Source organism: Myodes glareolus, chromosome X (genome assembly GCF_982192425.1).
Source record: "Myodes glareolus chromosome X, mMyoGla1.1, whole genome shotgun sequence".
Lineage (NCBI taxonomy): Eukaryota > Metazoa > Chordata > Mammalia > Rodentia > Cricetidae > Myodes > Myodes glareolus.
In genome coordinates, this window is record NC_142053.1 from 19,058,573 (window position 1) to 19,072,625 (window position 14,053).

Genomic DNA, 14,053 nt, shown 5'->3' on the forward strand with positions numbered 1-14,053 from the left:
GCAGTAGCACACACCTCTAATCCCAGCACTTGGGAGGCAGAGGAAGGGTAATCTCTGAGTTTGAAGCCACCCTGGTCTACAGAGCGAGTTCCAAGACAGCCTGAATTGTTACACAGAGATACTCTTCCTCGAAAAATCAAAAAAGAAAATGAAAAGAATTTTAAAAAAACAAGCAAGCAACAACAACAACAACAAAAGATATTGCTACCCCTTCACCGCAAATCCTAATCTGTGAATGATTTTTCTCTTCCATGTGAATCTTCCCCTCCTAGCTTGACGCACCTATGTTGTTTGCTCAACTCCTGCTGGGCTAGCCAGCAGGCAGGATGTGATGACAGCAATGACATAGATAAGCAAGCTCCCCCCTTGCCCTAACAGAACTCGGAGTGCCATGAGGACATCAGGGAGGAACTGCGGTCAAACTTAATCCTTGGGGCTGGAGAGATGGGTTCAAAAGTGAAGAGTGCTTGCCACTCTCCCAGATGATCTCAGCTCAGTTGGGAAGTTCCCAGCTGCCTGTAACTCCAGTCTCAGGGCATCTAATCTCCTCTTCTTGTCTCCACACACACTGCCACAACATAGGACACATGGAAACTTAAAAAAAAAAAAAAACTAAAAGAAGTAGACAAGACTGGGAAAGAGAAAGGGCAGAGAAGGCATTTTTGGTCCTTTGTGGTAGTCAGTCTGGCCAGAGTAGACTACAAAGCAGTATACAAACAGTCTGGTTCAGAAAGCATTGCACGCTTAAGCACATAAATAAAAAAAAAGTGGCGGCGGAGGGGGGGGGAGAGATAGTGGCAAAGAGTCACCAGTAAGGAACAGAAATACAAAGTAGATCATGGAAACCCTGGTAAATGGCCATAAATGAAGATGTGAACAGCTACATGAAAGCATGCTCTGCATGAATGGTAATGTCTCAGATCACTTGATGCTGCGCACAACAGTCTCTGCTATAAAAGATGCAGAGTCAGGAGACCATCCAAAGTACAGTGTGAAGGAGACGTAAGGACAGGAAAGAAGACACATGACTAGGTGCTGCACGCAGGCCACGAGACACAGCACCTCACCCTCTGTTAGAGTTTATCCCATCCACGGGCAGGAAGCTGCTTTAGACCATCTGTTTTGTGTAGGGCACAACATCGTGTTCATCTTTTCACATATGTCCCCTTCCACTTGCAAACACACTGGAATCTGTCTAGCCACAGGGAACCCCGATTACCGTCTCCCTTTGCAGTGACCGAGGCCTTACGATGGGGTTCTCCCTCTTTATCCTCTACTGGCTTCAGGGTCACAAGGCACCGCATTTTGGGTAATGGAGGATTGATGGCATCTCCAGCACGGTCCTCTTCTTCTTCAGAGCATATGGCAAGCACCTCGCCTTTCTCAACCATCGTCTCTGTGTAGAAAACATAATCAACAGCTTTATTCCATCAGTGACAAAACCCAAGCACGCAGCAAGGAAAAGGAAAAGAGAAAAGCAAAGCTTCTGGGTTGAAGAGATGGTTATGCAGTTGCCCTTCCAGAGGACGTGAGTTTCATTCATATGGTGGCTCATAACTGTCTGAACCTCCCGTTCCAGAGGATCTGATGCCCTCATCTGGTTTCTGCCAGCACCAGGCATACAAATGGACTACAAACATATATACAAACAAAATACTCACACACGTACAAAATAAACTAAAATACAATAAACTAAAGCAAAGGTTCTGGGGTAACACTGTAGCTTAGAAGTTTCCTTTGTGTGATTGATTCCACGGTGAGAAGAGTCAGGAAAACACAGGAGCTCCAAAATGTGAAAAAAAAGGCAAGGCTGTTAGATGGCCTCTGAGCTAAAAGGGGTCACATGAAATGGAAGAATGAAGGAAAGAAGTGAACTCACGAAGCAGGTGAAAACTTTGACAATGAGATAGAGATCCCTCTGGGGGTGTGGTAGGGAGGTCAAACAGATACCATGGAAATGCAACAGTTAATAAAGCAAACAGATATTTAACAGAGAGCATCTAGACCAAGTGTAACAAAGAATTCCAGGGATCAAATACAAGAGAGAAAAATTATTGCCCTCAAATAGCAAAAATCAAATGAAAAGAGCAGAGTCATCATGACCACAGAGTTCAGGGAACACTGGGACACGATCAAGAGGTTAATCCTGACTGGAGAGATGGTTCAACTATCAAGAGCACTTGTTGCTCTTTCAGAGGACTCTGGTTTGATAACCAGCATGCAAATGGTAGCCCACAGCTGTCTATAACTCTAGTTCCAGGGAAGAGCCAATGCCTTTTCTGAGCTCTGTGCAGGTACACACCTGATGCACACATATACATGCAGGTAAAACATTCACACACAAAATAAATATTTTAAAAAGACAACAATCCTATGAACTTTGGCCTTAAAAATGAGTCAAGTTATAGTCTAAACACATAAACTCTATTCCACGAAAGTCCAGCATAAAAAAATTCCAAATCTTGGGAGAGATATGATCATGTAAGTACAGGAAGAATGTGCAACCCTGACTAGACATGCCCAGAAAACCACCTCTCCATGTCAGTTTATGGTTTTAATGAGGATGGAGCCAAACAAAGAAAAAAAAATACTGAAAGCTGTATGGCAGAAGCTCCAAGTTAGGTACAAAGGTAAACCCATCAGAACCAGAAGACCTTTGTGAAGAAATCCTAGAGCCAGATCAAATACTGATAAACTTAAAGCCCTGTTGGTTCTCTTCTTCCACCACATGAGTCTCAGGAATCGAACTCAGGTCATCAGGCTTGTAAGCAAGCATCTCTGCCTACTGACATATCTCTCTGACATATTTCAGCCCTTGAAGTTAGTAACTAGCTGGGCTCCGTGGCTCATGCCTTTAACCCCTCTATGCGGAAGATAAAAGCAGAGTGAGTCTGAGGCCAGCCTGGTCTACATAGTGAGTTCCAGGACAGCCAAAGCTATATAAAGGGACCCTGTCTCAAAAAATACACAAAAAGCTGGATGGTGGTGGTGGCAGCGCTTGCCTTTAATCCCAATAATTGTGAGGGCAGAGGCAGGAGGATCTCAGTGAGTTCAAGTCCAACCTGGTTCAGGACAGCAAGAGCTGTAAAACCTTTCTTGAAAGAAAGAGGGAGAGAGAGAGAGAGAGAGAGAGAGAGAGAGAGAGAGAGAGAGAGAGAGAGAGACTGCCAACCAAGATTATTACTACCTCATTTTCTATCCTTAAAATCAAAAGAGAAATAAAGCCCTTCCACAATAAAGATGAGCTAAAGCAATTCATCATCACTAAGATATCACCACTGAAAGAGAGTTAATAGAATATTATACATAGAAGATATGCAGCAATATAAAAGCCTGGGGAGTGAAAAACAGAAGAATAGAAAGCTAAGTGGGAATTTTGAAAGGGGCAAATATTTTTTCTCAGTAAACCCACAAAGCTTTGAGATGCATATAGGAGAAATTAATATATACCTTATAAATAGAAATTATCTTAACTCTCCAACTACAATATGCAGATTGGATGAAGAGATTAAAAATAAGATTCAACTATTTCCTGTCTCAAGGAACTTCACTGTCAAGGATAAGCAGAAACAGTGAACGTGAAAGTATGGGATACCGCATTCCCAGGCAAACAGAATCTATGCAGGAGCAAGGGCAGCTATACTCATTTCTGAAACACTGCCCTCAAGATGAAGGCTATCAAAAGAGATAAAGAAGATCACTGCATTTTAAGAAAGAGAATCCATCAAAAACCATGTAACGACTATAAATACACTCAGCAAATGTTGGTCACCTGATTTCATAGACTCAAAAACTACCTACTACAGGTAGGTCCAGATACAATAAAAGTGATTGTTTGAATACAGATTCTCATCAATCCATAGATCTGTCAGACATGAAAACCAATGAAGAAACTTCAGTGTTTAGCTGTACCATGGCTCAAGCCAGCTTTACAGACATGTACAGAATATTCCATCTAATAGCTAGGAAACACATTATTATTTTCAACAGCCTATGGAACATTCTACAAACAGATCACATTTCATGTCATAGAGTGAGTCTTAATAGATACAAGTCTTACGTTTTATCAGAGAGTGGTGGTGGGAAATTAAAAGGCAAAGCAGAAGAAGCAGTTACCCAAGAGGGAGCACCCAAGCTGGCCCCAGGGTTCAGCTTCTTAGGGCAGCACACGGAGCCCAGACAGTAGGATTGCTACTGCGAATTCAAGGTCAGTCTCCTCTACTGATGAGACCATGGCTCAGAAGCAAAGTGTGAGCAGACAAAAGAATGAAAAGACTACATAACCAGAAAACCAGAAGGCAGGGGTGAAATAGCAGACATTTTACTTCTGATGTTTGAAGTGAGATAAAAATCAATACAGTATAGGAAAAAAAACTACCTAATAAAATCTGTCCCTTCTGGGACACAAAATCAAAATGTCTTTTATTTGGTAAAATTTCTTAAAGCAAAATTGGAAACTTTCATATCTACAAGGCTTCTGTTAAGAAGTCCTCTTAAGGGGGTATAATATTTTAGGTAAAAATTCCAAAGGGGGTATAATATTGTAAGCAAATTCTATCACAAACAGAAAAAAAATGAGTCAATTTCTAAAGTATTTTGTGAAGACAATTGAAAGCTAATGATAATCAACATAAAATATATTAGAAGGAAACAAAACTATGGGATACAATCTCTCCTGAAAATAGAGACAAGCATCTTAAATAAGCAATTAGCAAGCAAAATCCAAGGGTGGGTGGAAAGCACGCAGCATTTCATGGTACAGTTCCGTGCAGAGGGGCAAGGCTGCTTTAACCTCAATCAACTAAAAGTGCAGGAAAGGGTTAGGGAAATAGCTGGTCATTTAAAAGATGCCTTAACCTTCACCTTAACCTTCAAATCCTCTTCAGGACTTGAAAGCAACTGAGAAGACAGAACAACTTCTGCAACACACTGAATGTTTCGACAGGAGACAAAACAGCCTGTTTTCTCTCATATGACAGTCTACACTTAGCAGTACGTATACACAATGGGAAGCAGCAGCAGGCTCATTTGGGTGAAAGAAGAGCAGTAGCAGGGGGCAAAGAGGGAGAGGGGAAGGAACTGTATGGAGAACAAGAGTAAAGTGCAATAATGCGTGAGGAATGCAATCTTGATGACACCCAATATTGTAGCACAAGCCATTGTCACAATTAACTAATAATAAAGTGTGTCTACAACACAAACTAAAAACTAATCTGTGACAACATCAAATTCCATTTTAAAATATCAAGCAATTTCTTCCCCAAATTGCACACAATACAAGGATGCATACTCTCTATCCCACAATATGTTAAATGTTCTAATAATGTGGCAGAGTCAGCGCAATATGAAAACATAAAGGCCGGGAAAGAATTAATGCAAATATCATTACCCACAGGTGACATTTATAATTGGACAGACTTTTTAAAAATGACACAAAACCATTGCAGTTACTAAGTGACTTTAGCCAAGTTTCTAGACCTAAGGACAAGAATCACAAGCCACCTATATTTCTGTAGAGTAAACACAAACAGTAAATACACATCCAAGTATCAATGAAAGCATGCCCCAAACCTTTAACACCTAGTAATACACTGACAGACATGCTAATTCATTACATAGAAAGTATAAACCATCATTTAGAGAAAGTGGATATTTCAGTAAATTGAAAAGAATAGAATAATCTTTACATGGAGTAGAAGTCAGTCTTTAAAACTTATTAACATCGATTCCTTCTAGAAAGATAATATCACATCTTTAGTCTGTCCATTTATAATTTATTTATCTATTTATTTATTTATTGCCCAGACTGGCATGAAATTGCTAGGTAATCCAGACAGTCCTTCAGCTTGCAATATTCCTCCTGCCTCAACCTTTCAGGTAGCTAGGAGTATAGTCTTGTATCAACAGGCAATCCTAACTAAGGCTTTTCTTTTGAAGAAGAAGACCACTGGCCACAAAGATTGAATTTTAATTTCCATTCAACTAAAAGACATTAGTTCCATAGTGTTACTACGGGGCATGTTGGCACATTCTTGCAATCCTAGCATCGGAGAGCCTATGGCAGGAGAATGCAGTTTGAGGCCAGTTTGATGTACACAGCAAGAACCCAACTGAAAACAGAAATTTAAAAGCAGAAAGGAGACAAAGAAGAAATTTAAAATTCTCTCCTTGAGTGTGTGCATATATATCAATGCACGTATGTCTAGAAAAAGAAGTGGAACTGTCCAGATGTGGTAATATACATCTGTAACTTGAGCCCAGGAGAGGCTGGGCCAGGAGTGGAGTTGATAGGTCAGCTCTAAAGCAAATCTGAGGCCAGCCTGAGGGATACGAGAGCCTGAATCAAAATAACTACAACAATAACAGCAGCAGCAGCAGCAGCAGCAAATGAGCAGATTTCAGGATATATGCAGAACCACAAACTACATTTTCAAAGACAAACATCCCAACAAAATTAGCAGGAAGTCAGAAACACAATGGTTCTCAATCTCCCTCGTCATCAGAGAATTGCAAGTCCCAACACAGCGAGTGATCTACATCCTGCCACCTGAGTGGCAAAACTGGAAAACCGAGTGACAAAAGAAAAAAAAAAAATCAACACACTGGGAGAAATAGGTGGCACCGTTGGAAGTTTCCCAAATTACTGGATTTGGGTGCCCAAGACAACAGCTGAAGGCTTATATAGAGCCCTTAGGGAAAAATTCCCTCGGGACCAAAAGGATCCAGGTGAAATCTCCCACGCCATGGCTTAAGCTGAGCATCATGGTCTCTCTCTCTCTACACACAACCGATGGTCATGAAAGTGTTCATCTAAACCCCTAGGGCATAGCCACAGTTCTGAAGCTGAGTCTCTTGCATGACTGAGGTCAAGAATTCAAACAAAATCAACACCTACAGGTAGTTGAGACACCCCTCCCCAATATTACAAATTCAAGACCCCAAGAAAAATCACTACCCCTGGGAAGTTAAGTCAGGGTCAAGCCTGGCTGAGTTCAAAGATCCAAGGAAAACTGCCACCCCTGAGTAGAGTTGGGTCCAACATAACTGGCGTTAAGGACCCAAGAAAAAACTGACACCTCTAGAGCCCAACACGGCTCAATTCCAAGACACAAGCAAAGCTATCACCCCCTCTGTAGCTGAGTCCAGGTCCTAGCTTGGCTGACTTTGAGGACATAAGGAAAACTCCCACCCCTGTGTTGATGAGACCCAACCCAACATGGCTGACCCAGAAAAAAAACCCACCCCCTCTCAATAGACTAGGCCCTTCTCATAGTTAAGAACCCTTCTTCCAAGTGGAGACTTACACTTGATGAAAACCTTTCCACTTTTAAAAGTAGCAGAAGAATCACGGAGAAGGTAGCGAAAGAGAGGCTGAAAGGAACAGGATCCGTTAGGCCTCACCGACTCTCCTCCGGCATCACAGGATTCTATCCTCCTCAGGATTCTGTGTGCATGCGCAGAGATGGAGCATGCCACGAGCCGAGTGGTTACTGATTGGGCAGAAGTCCTTCAGAGATATGAAGAAGAACCCCACCAGAGGGAAACCCACCCAGGCGTACAAAAGAGTTGAGAGCTTGCAGGAAAGCCATTCTCTAGCTCTCAGAGGTATCCTCAGAGAGCCATCATAAAAATCCTATGGCACAGGACTCCACGATAGACTGAGAATGCCCATCTTGGAGTTGCGTTCCACGCCAAATAACAGCACTCACCCAGGGAACAGTGCATGCATCTCGGCGTTGAAATCCTGATATGGTGGAGCAGGCCTAGGGGTTGTGCAGTTGTGTGCAGTGTAGTTACCTGGAACTTTGTAGAAACCCGTACTCTACGCACTGGCCACTGGAGAATGCTCCCCTGGTGCGTCTGGAACAGAATGAAATGAGCGGCACTAGTCTTGTCAAAGGACTCTGATTTATTACTGGCCCAGAAGACCAGAAAGGAAGTTAACTGGCCAGCTACTGCTGCGGGGCTACTTGGGCTCTGCCCCGGTTGGGCCGTGGAGAAGCCGTGGGGTACTGACCAAAACTTGCTACATACAAGCCTGGAAAACTGGCTGCTACCAGCCAAGAAAACCAGGAAGCTGGGCTTTTTTGTGTCCAGGAGTGCTCTGTAGACAGACTTCAGTGGCAATTGCCACAACAAAGATCTTTAAAGGAACCAGATTCTTTTTTTACCGCGCAGGACAAAATGGTGTTTTTGGAGCTGGTGAGCAAAATTAGCTGTCATCCTGATGGATGCACAAAATGCGATAAACTTAATGGGTGGTATTCTACAGGTACGTCGAATATAACTGTGGTTTTGTTTGGTTTAGCATTGTTCAAGAAGTCCTGTTTCTTTGTTCATCTTCTGAATAGTTCGTCCTAATGGTCTCCAACTATTATTGCGGAGTTCTTTATCTCTTCATTCTCTCAATTTGTGTTTCATTTCCTTTTTCTCACTTACTGCCTGTGTTTGTAATTTTCCCATCTTGGTGAATTGTCCCGTTTATTAATATATCAGGTCATTATCTGTTCCATGTAACCATTTCCAGCTTCATACCTATTTTGTCTCATATTGTCACCAACCTTATTGTTGATCATTTGCAATAAAGTAACTGTTTTTACCTTTTCATTTCCAATCTGCCTGTGACTTTGAATCTCAAATGCTCCCCCTGCACACAGCATATGGTTACATAATTTCTTTCAAAAACCATTTCTCCCAACATTCAACCACGAATTGACACATAACTCTCACTGTGCCAACCATCCATTTTAAGTCACACTTCAATGGCTTTTGGTATCTGACATTTTCAAAATCATGCTTAAATATGTATAGCATAAATTTGCTATTTTCACCCATTTTCAGTGTGCAATTCATTGACTTTGCATGCACACTATTCTGCAACCATTAGGACTCTTTCCCATTGTGTTTGTCACCAAGAGAAACTCTGTCTCTTTACTAACTCTATATTATCCTCACCTCCCAAGCCTTAACCTAAAACGTGAAGGGAGCCTGAGCAGTTACTTTCATTGGATACCTTCCCTGAGGATTTCTTTATTTCTGCCAGTTGCTGTGTTGTGTCCGTGTATTCCTTTCAGCCTGGAGAACAGTGGTACTGCAGGAAGTTTTTGCCTACCTGAGACTTTCTTAAATTCTCCCTCATTAGTTGAAGGTTTGTTTGGCTGGAGATTCCATTCCTGATGGACAGCACTTCCCTTCCGTTGCTCTAATCCCCCCCTCCCATATCTGTGCAGTGTTGTGAATAGCACCCAGGGCGTTGTGTGGACTACATAGTACTCTGCCAGAGCTACAGCCACAACTCCTTCTTCTTTTTAGCGTTTTCAGTGTTATTTTATTGCTTTTTGTCTTTCTGTGCTTCTGATAAGAAAGCAAACTTTAAATTAGGGTGGGTCTCTTGTCTATAACAAAATACTCTGGCGGTCTTCAGAATCTTCTGTCTCTTAATGGTTTGATTATGTCAGGGACTCTATTTTTCTGCTTTGCACTTCCCTGGGTTGGATGGGTATACAGATAAACATTTATTATTAAATTGTTTATAAATGTTCTTTTACATTTAAAGAGGGATATGATATAGATAGGAATAATTTACATTGATATAAATCTTGGTTTACTAATATTAATTTAAGGTCAGTTTTGTTATATGCATATTTCTGATCATAATTAAGGTATTGTGATTGTGTAGTTCATTTAAAAATGTAATGTATAATTTAAAAATATAGGTTAATAGGTTATCATCTATAATAGTCAAGCTTGTAGTCATGTTAGTTAGATTTTTCTAGATATATAGAGATATATTTCAGTTAGATAGGCATTCTTCACATCTTTCAAAGACTACAGAAAATGGCATTTAAAATGTTTTAATAATTTAGGGTTTTTCATGTCAATGAGACATGTCTGCTCCTGGCAGCACCAGCTACTTCAAGAAGAAAATGGGCATTGAAGAGGCTTCTTATGGAGTTGGTTAGCCATTTGGGCAAAAAACTGCTCTTGCCTGGACTGTTGCATAAACTGAACATGCAGTACCCAGAGAGAGGACTGCTGAACTTACCTAAAGATGAGATGGTCCTTTGGGGTTCCTGTTTCATGAAAGAGTCTATGAGACATTCTGCAGGACACAAAAGAAAGTGACTGAACTGTCTTACTACAGTTTGGGACTACTAGATCTTTAAATATTTTCTTTACATAGTCTTCATACTGCTTTCTCATCTTTTCTTCCAGGAATCCTATTAACGTACACTATGGTGGTTTGAATTAGAATGGCGTCATAGGCTCATATAGGTAAACACTTGGTCCCCAGCTGGAGGAACTGTTTGGGAAGGACTAGGAGGTGTGACCTTGTTGGGACTGTGTTACTAGGGGTGTGTTGTGATAGGAGTGGCAGGCTGTGTTCCTGCCGCCTGGCTCATGGTTAGCTTTACCTGAAATAATTACACGGAAACTGTATTCTTTTAAACACTGCCTGGCCCATTAGTTCTAGCCTCTTATTGACTAACTCTCACATCTTGACTCAACCCATTTCTAATAATCTGTATGTCACCACAAGGTCGTGGCTTACTGGGAAGGTTTCAGCATGTCTGATCTGGCAGCTTCATGGTAAGCGGCTCTCTGCCTCTGCTTCTTTCTCCCAGCATGCTGTTCTGTCTACACCACCCACCTATGTTCTGACCTATCAGGCCATGCAGTTTCTTTATTAATTAACCAATGAAAGCAACACATAGATAGAAGACCCACCTACATCAGGGGTGGACTTTGAGGTTTCCAAAGACCACACCATTCCAGATTAGCTCTCTGTGCCTCTTAGGGCAGATAAGGATGTAAGCTCTCAAGCATTGCTCCAGTACCATGGGCCCACCATGATGGCTATGGGATCACCCTCTGCCTTGGTCATAGGGTTTTGTCACAGCAACAGAAAAGTAACTAAAACATACATTGTTGTGCTTGATTGTGGCCCATAGGCTACAGTGAGTCTGTCAAACTCTACTTACTGCTTTTCATTTTGTTTTATTTTAGTAGTGAGTCTAGGAACCCAGGTCTTTGGACAGTTATATCCTATGCTCCTTTCATTTTTCTTAACCCCAGTTTCTTTATGCTCCTCACACTGGATGATTTCTAACAACAGGTTCTTCTGTCTTCTAAAATCTGCTGTTGAACTCTCTTAGGGAACTCTCCATGTCAGTCTTTATACTTTTCAGGTCTATTTGCTGCCTCTCTTTTTGTTCACCTATTCATTATCTTTATTTACACATAATCTTCCTGCTTTTATGCAGTTATTTATCCGTATTTCCTTTAGCTCTTTGCTATCTAAGATAGCTGACTTAAAGTGTCTCTATATTAAATCCAGTTACTATGCCGTCTTAAAAACCATGGCTATATCTTGAAAAGGGTTGCACAAGTGTACACTGAAGCACCACCAAGCTCTTCTACTATGTTTTCATAGCTTTCCACGTTATTCCACTTTCATTTTGGTTACTACAAATCCGGAACAATACTCCAACTAAACGCCCCACGCTAGCAAATAAATAATGTGTTGCTGCTGCGTGACAAGACTTTTCCTAGGGAGAGTCTACACACATCTCTACACACCCCAGGCCAAAGTGCAAATACCACCAAAGTCCAACATGGTGAACTTTTGAGTTTTATTAGGATTACTGACAGAAATATGGATGAGGGGTTACTTACAAGAGCAAAAATGACTCAAAGACAGTGACTTGCCAAAGCCCATCCCAGCATGGGTGAGAGCTCACAAAGCTGGGAACCTGAAGCACACTGTACAGCCTGCAGGCATCTCAACAGGTTGAAAAGTGTCCATTGCAAGTGCTTCAGTCTATCTAAACCTCTTCCAGGTAGCTTCGTTGGTCTGTCTCTTCCAGGCAGTTGATCTGGTCTAAGGGTCTTCTTTGCAGCTTCTTTTCAGAAAGTGACTCTTGTTTACTCTGAGGAAGAGGGGCCTAGTCAGTCTGGTCAGTTTCAGGGACCGTTTGAAGCTATTTTCTTTGTTTACCTTCTTTTAAGGAGCTTTCCTGAATGATGGAATTTTTTTCAATCTGGAAGGAACCTATTCAACAGCAGCTACCTTTTTTGTTGTTGCTCAATGGGGTGACATAGACTTCCAAGCATTATAGACTAGTGTTAATACTTGGCCATCCTCCAGAACTTGAAAATAAGATTCCATTCTTAAAGTAAGTCATAGAACATGGAGAAATCAAGCTGGTACTTACTTGGGAGTTTCATCCCTATTGGCTAGCATCCATGGTGCTAGAAGATGCTATGCATGTTGCTGGAAAGAAATCCTCAAATCTCACTTAGATGCGAACCCTGCAAACTACAACAAAGGGTGTGACAAGACGTGCCCACTGATGCAATAGCGGCACACTGTGGGGGTAGTCAGTCACTTTCTGACTGGACCTAAGACCACTCCATGAGAAGTAACCCATGCCCAGTACTGTGCAAGTAGCCAAGAATCTGTGACTGGATAGGTCAGAGGTCCTATGGAAGAACCTAATACTATCATTCTCCTCAATGGACGTAGTATAAAAATTCCTCCTAATGCCATGCTATACCCATAGATCAGTGCACCTCTCACCTCTCATCAGAGAAGCTTATTGCAGCAGATGGCACTTAACAGAGCTACTCCACTGCTCAACATGCGAAAAAATAAGAAACTGGAGTACTCAGTCCTAAGTGATATATATCTCCCTCCCCACAATGCTCAGAGATCTTTGGGGGAAAGAAAGACCACGAGAGCTAGAGGATAACACCAAGGAAACTGTCTTCCAGACATAAAGGGCAGATACACAAATGACTTAACAGCAATTGCATGCAGAAGACCTGTGCAAGCTCCAACCAGACAAAATCCCAGCACGGAGGCGGAAAGGTAGACATGAAATTCCACTACTAGCTGAGGAGCTACCGGGCATCTGATCGTTGCTGGCAGAGGAAGAATCAGTTTTCTTTAAGGATGGGCCTCCTGGGTAAGTTGTTCACACACCAGGTCAGGCTGCACTCCCCTGACCATCTGGGCCACACATATTGGACTTGATTAGTAAAGAATTAAAAAACGAGATCTCAAAGTTGGGTGGGAAGAGATGTGGGGTGGAGAGGGTAGGAATGGGAGGACTTGGCAGGGGTGAGTATGTTCAAACTAAATTGTATGAAATTCTCAAAGGAAAAAGGAGAAAAACTCTTTGGCTTTATTTCAGAGTTCCAATGAATTTGATTTTGGCAGTTTTCTCTCCCCAGTTACTTGCAATTGGGAGGGCCTGGCCTCCCCAGACCCTTCTAATATCACCATTCAGTCCTGTGAGTTACGCTTCCAAGATCAACTCCTTTAACATTTAAAACAAATACTCGTTTATTTATGTAAATACACACGTGTTCATACCAAAATGTGCATGTAAAAAAGAGAGTGGACAACTTTTGGGAATTGGCTCTCTCATTTTACCATGTGAGTCCCAGGGATCAAATTTGGGTGATCAAGGTTGGTGGCAAGGGCTTTTACTGCTAAGCCATCTTATGGACCCTCTTGTTAACATGTTAATTTGTTTGATAGTGTGTTGTGGAATATTTGTTTAAGTATGCAAAGACATGTTGCATTTGTTTAAGTATGTAAGAAATGTGTTGCTCTTTTACCTTACTTGCCTAAGACACCTGATTGGTCTAATAAAAAGCTGACTAGGCAATAGCGAGGGAGGAGGTATAAGTGGGACTTCTGGGCAGGGAAAGTAAGTAGGAGGAGGAATTTAGGTCATAAAGGAGAAAGAAAAAGAGACACCAGGGAAATGCCAGGAACCAACCAGCTAGACTTGGAGGAAGCAGAAAAGTGGGTTATACATAATGAAAGAATGGTAAAAAGGCCCGAGACAAAATGTAGATTAATAGAAAGATTAAATTAAGTTAAAAGAGCTAGTGGGACAAACCTAAGCTAAGGCTGAGCATTCATAACGAATAAGTCTCTATCTCTTTATTCGGAAGCTGGTTGGTGTACCAAAGAAAATTCTAACTATAATAATGTGCAATTGTTTTTCTGAAAGGAATGCCATGACAAGACACATACAGC

General features: G+C 41.6%; 1 protein-coding gene across 2 annotated transcripts in view; it reads right to left on the bottom strand.

The window, feature by feature from the left end:
* The window catches only part of LOC125415496 (integrator complex subunit 6-like), a 16,565-nt gene extending 2,615 nt beyond the window's left edge, over window positions 1-13,950 (bottom strand). Inside the window, exons 1-2 of one of the 2 annotated variants that reach the window (XM_085684470.2) lie at window positions 7,710-13,950; window positions 1,220-1,396 (exon numbers count right to left, since the gene is read on the bottom strand). In XM_085684470.2, the coding sequence (XP_085540596.1) occupies window positions 1,220-1,396; window positions 7,710-7,725 (193 nt within the window). In that variant the 5' untranslated portion in view covers window positions 7,726-13,950. Of the gene's footprint in view, window positions 1-1,219; window positions 1,397-7,304; window positions 7,678-7,709 lie in introns of those variants that run through there. The other variant, XM_048457768.3, reaches the window with a different exon arrangement.
* Window positions 13,951-14,053: the final 103 nt, after the last annotated feature.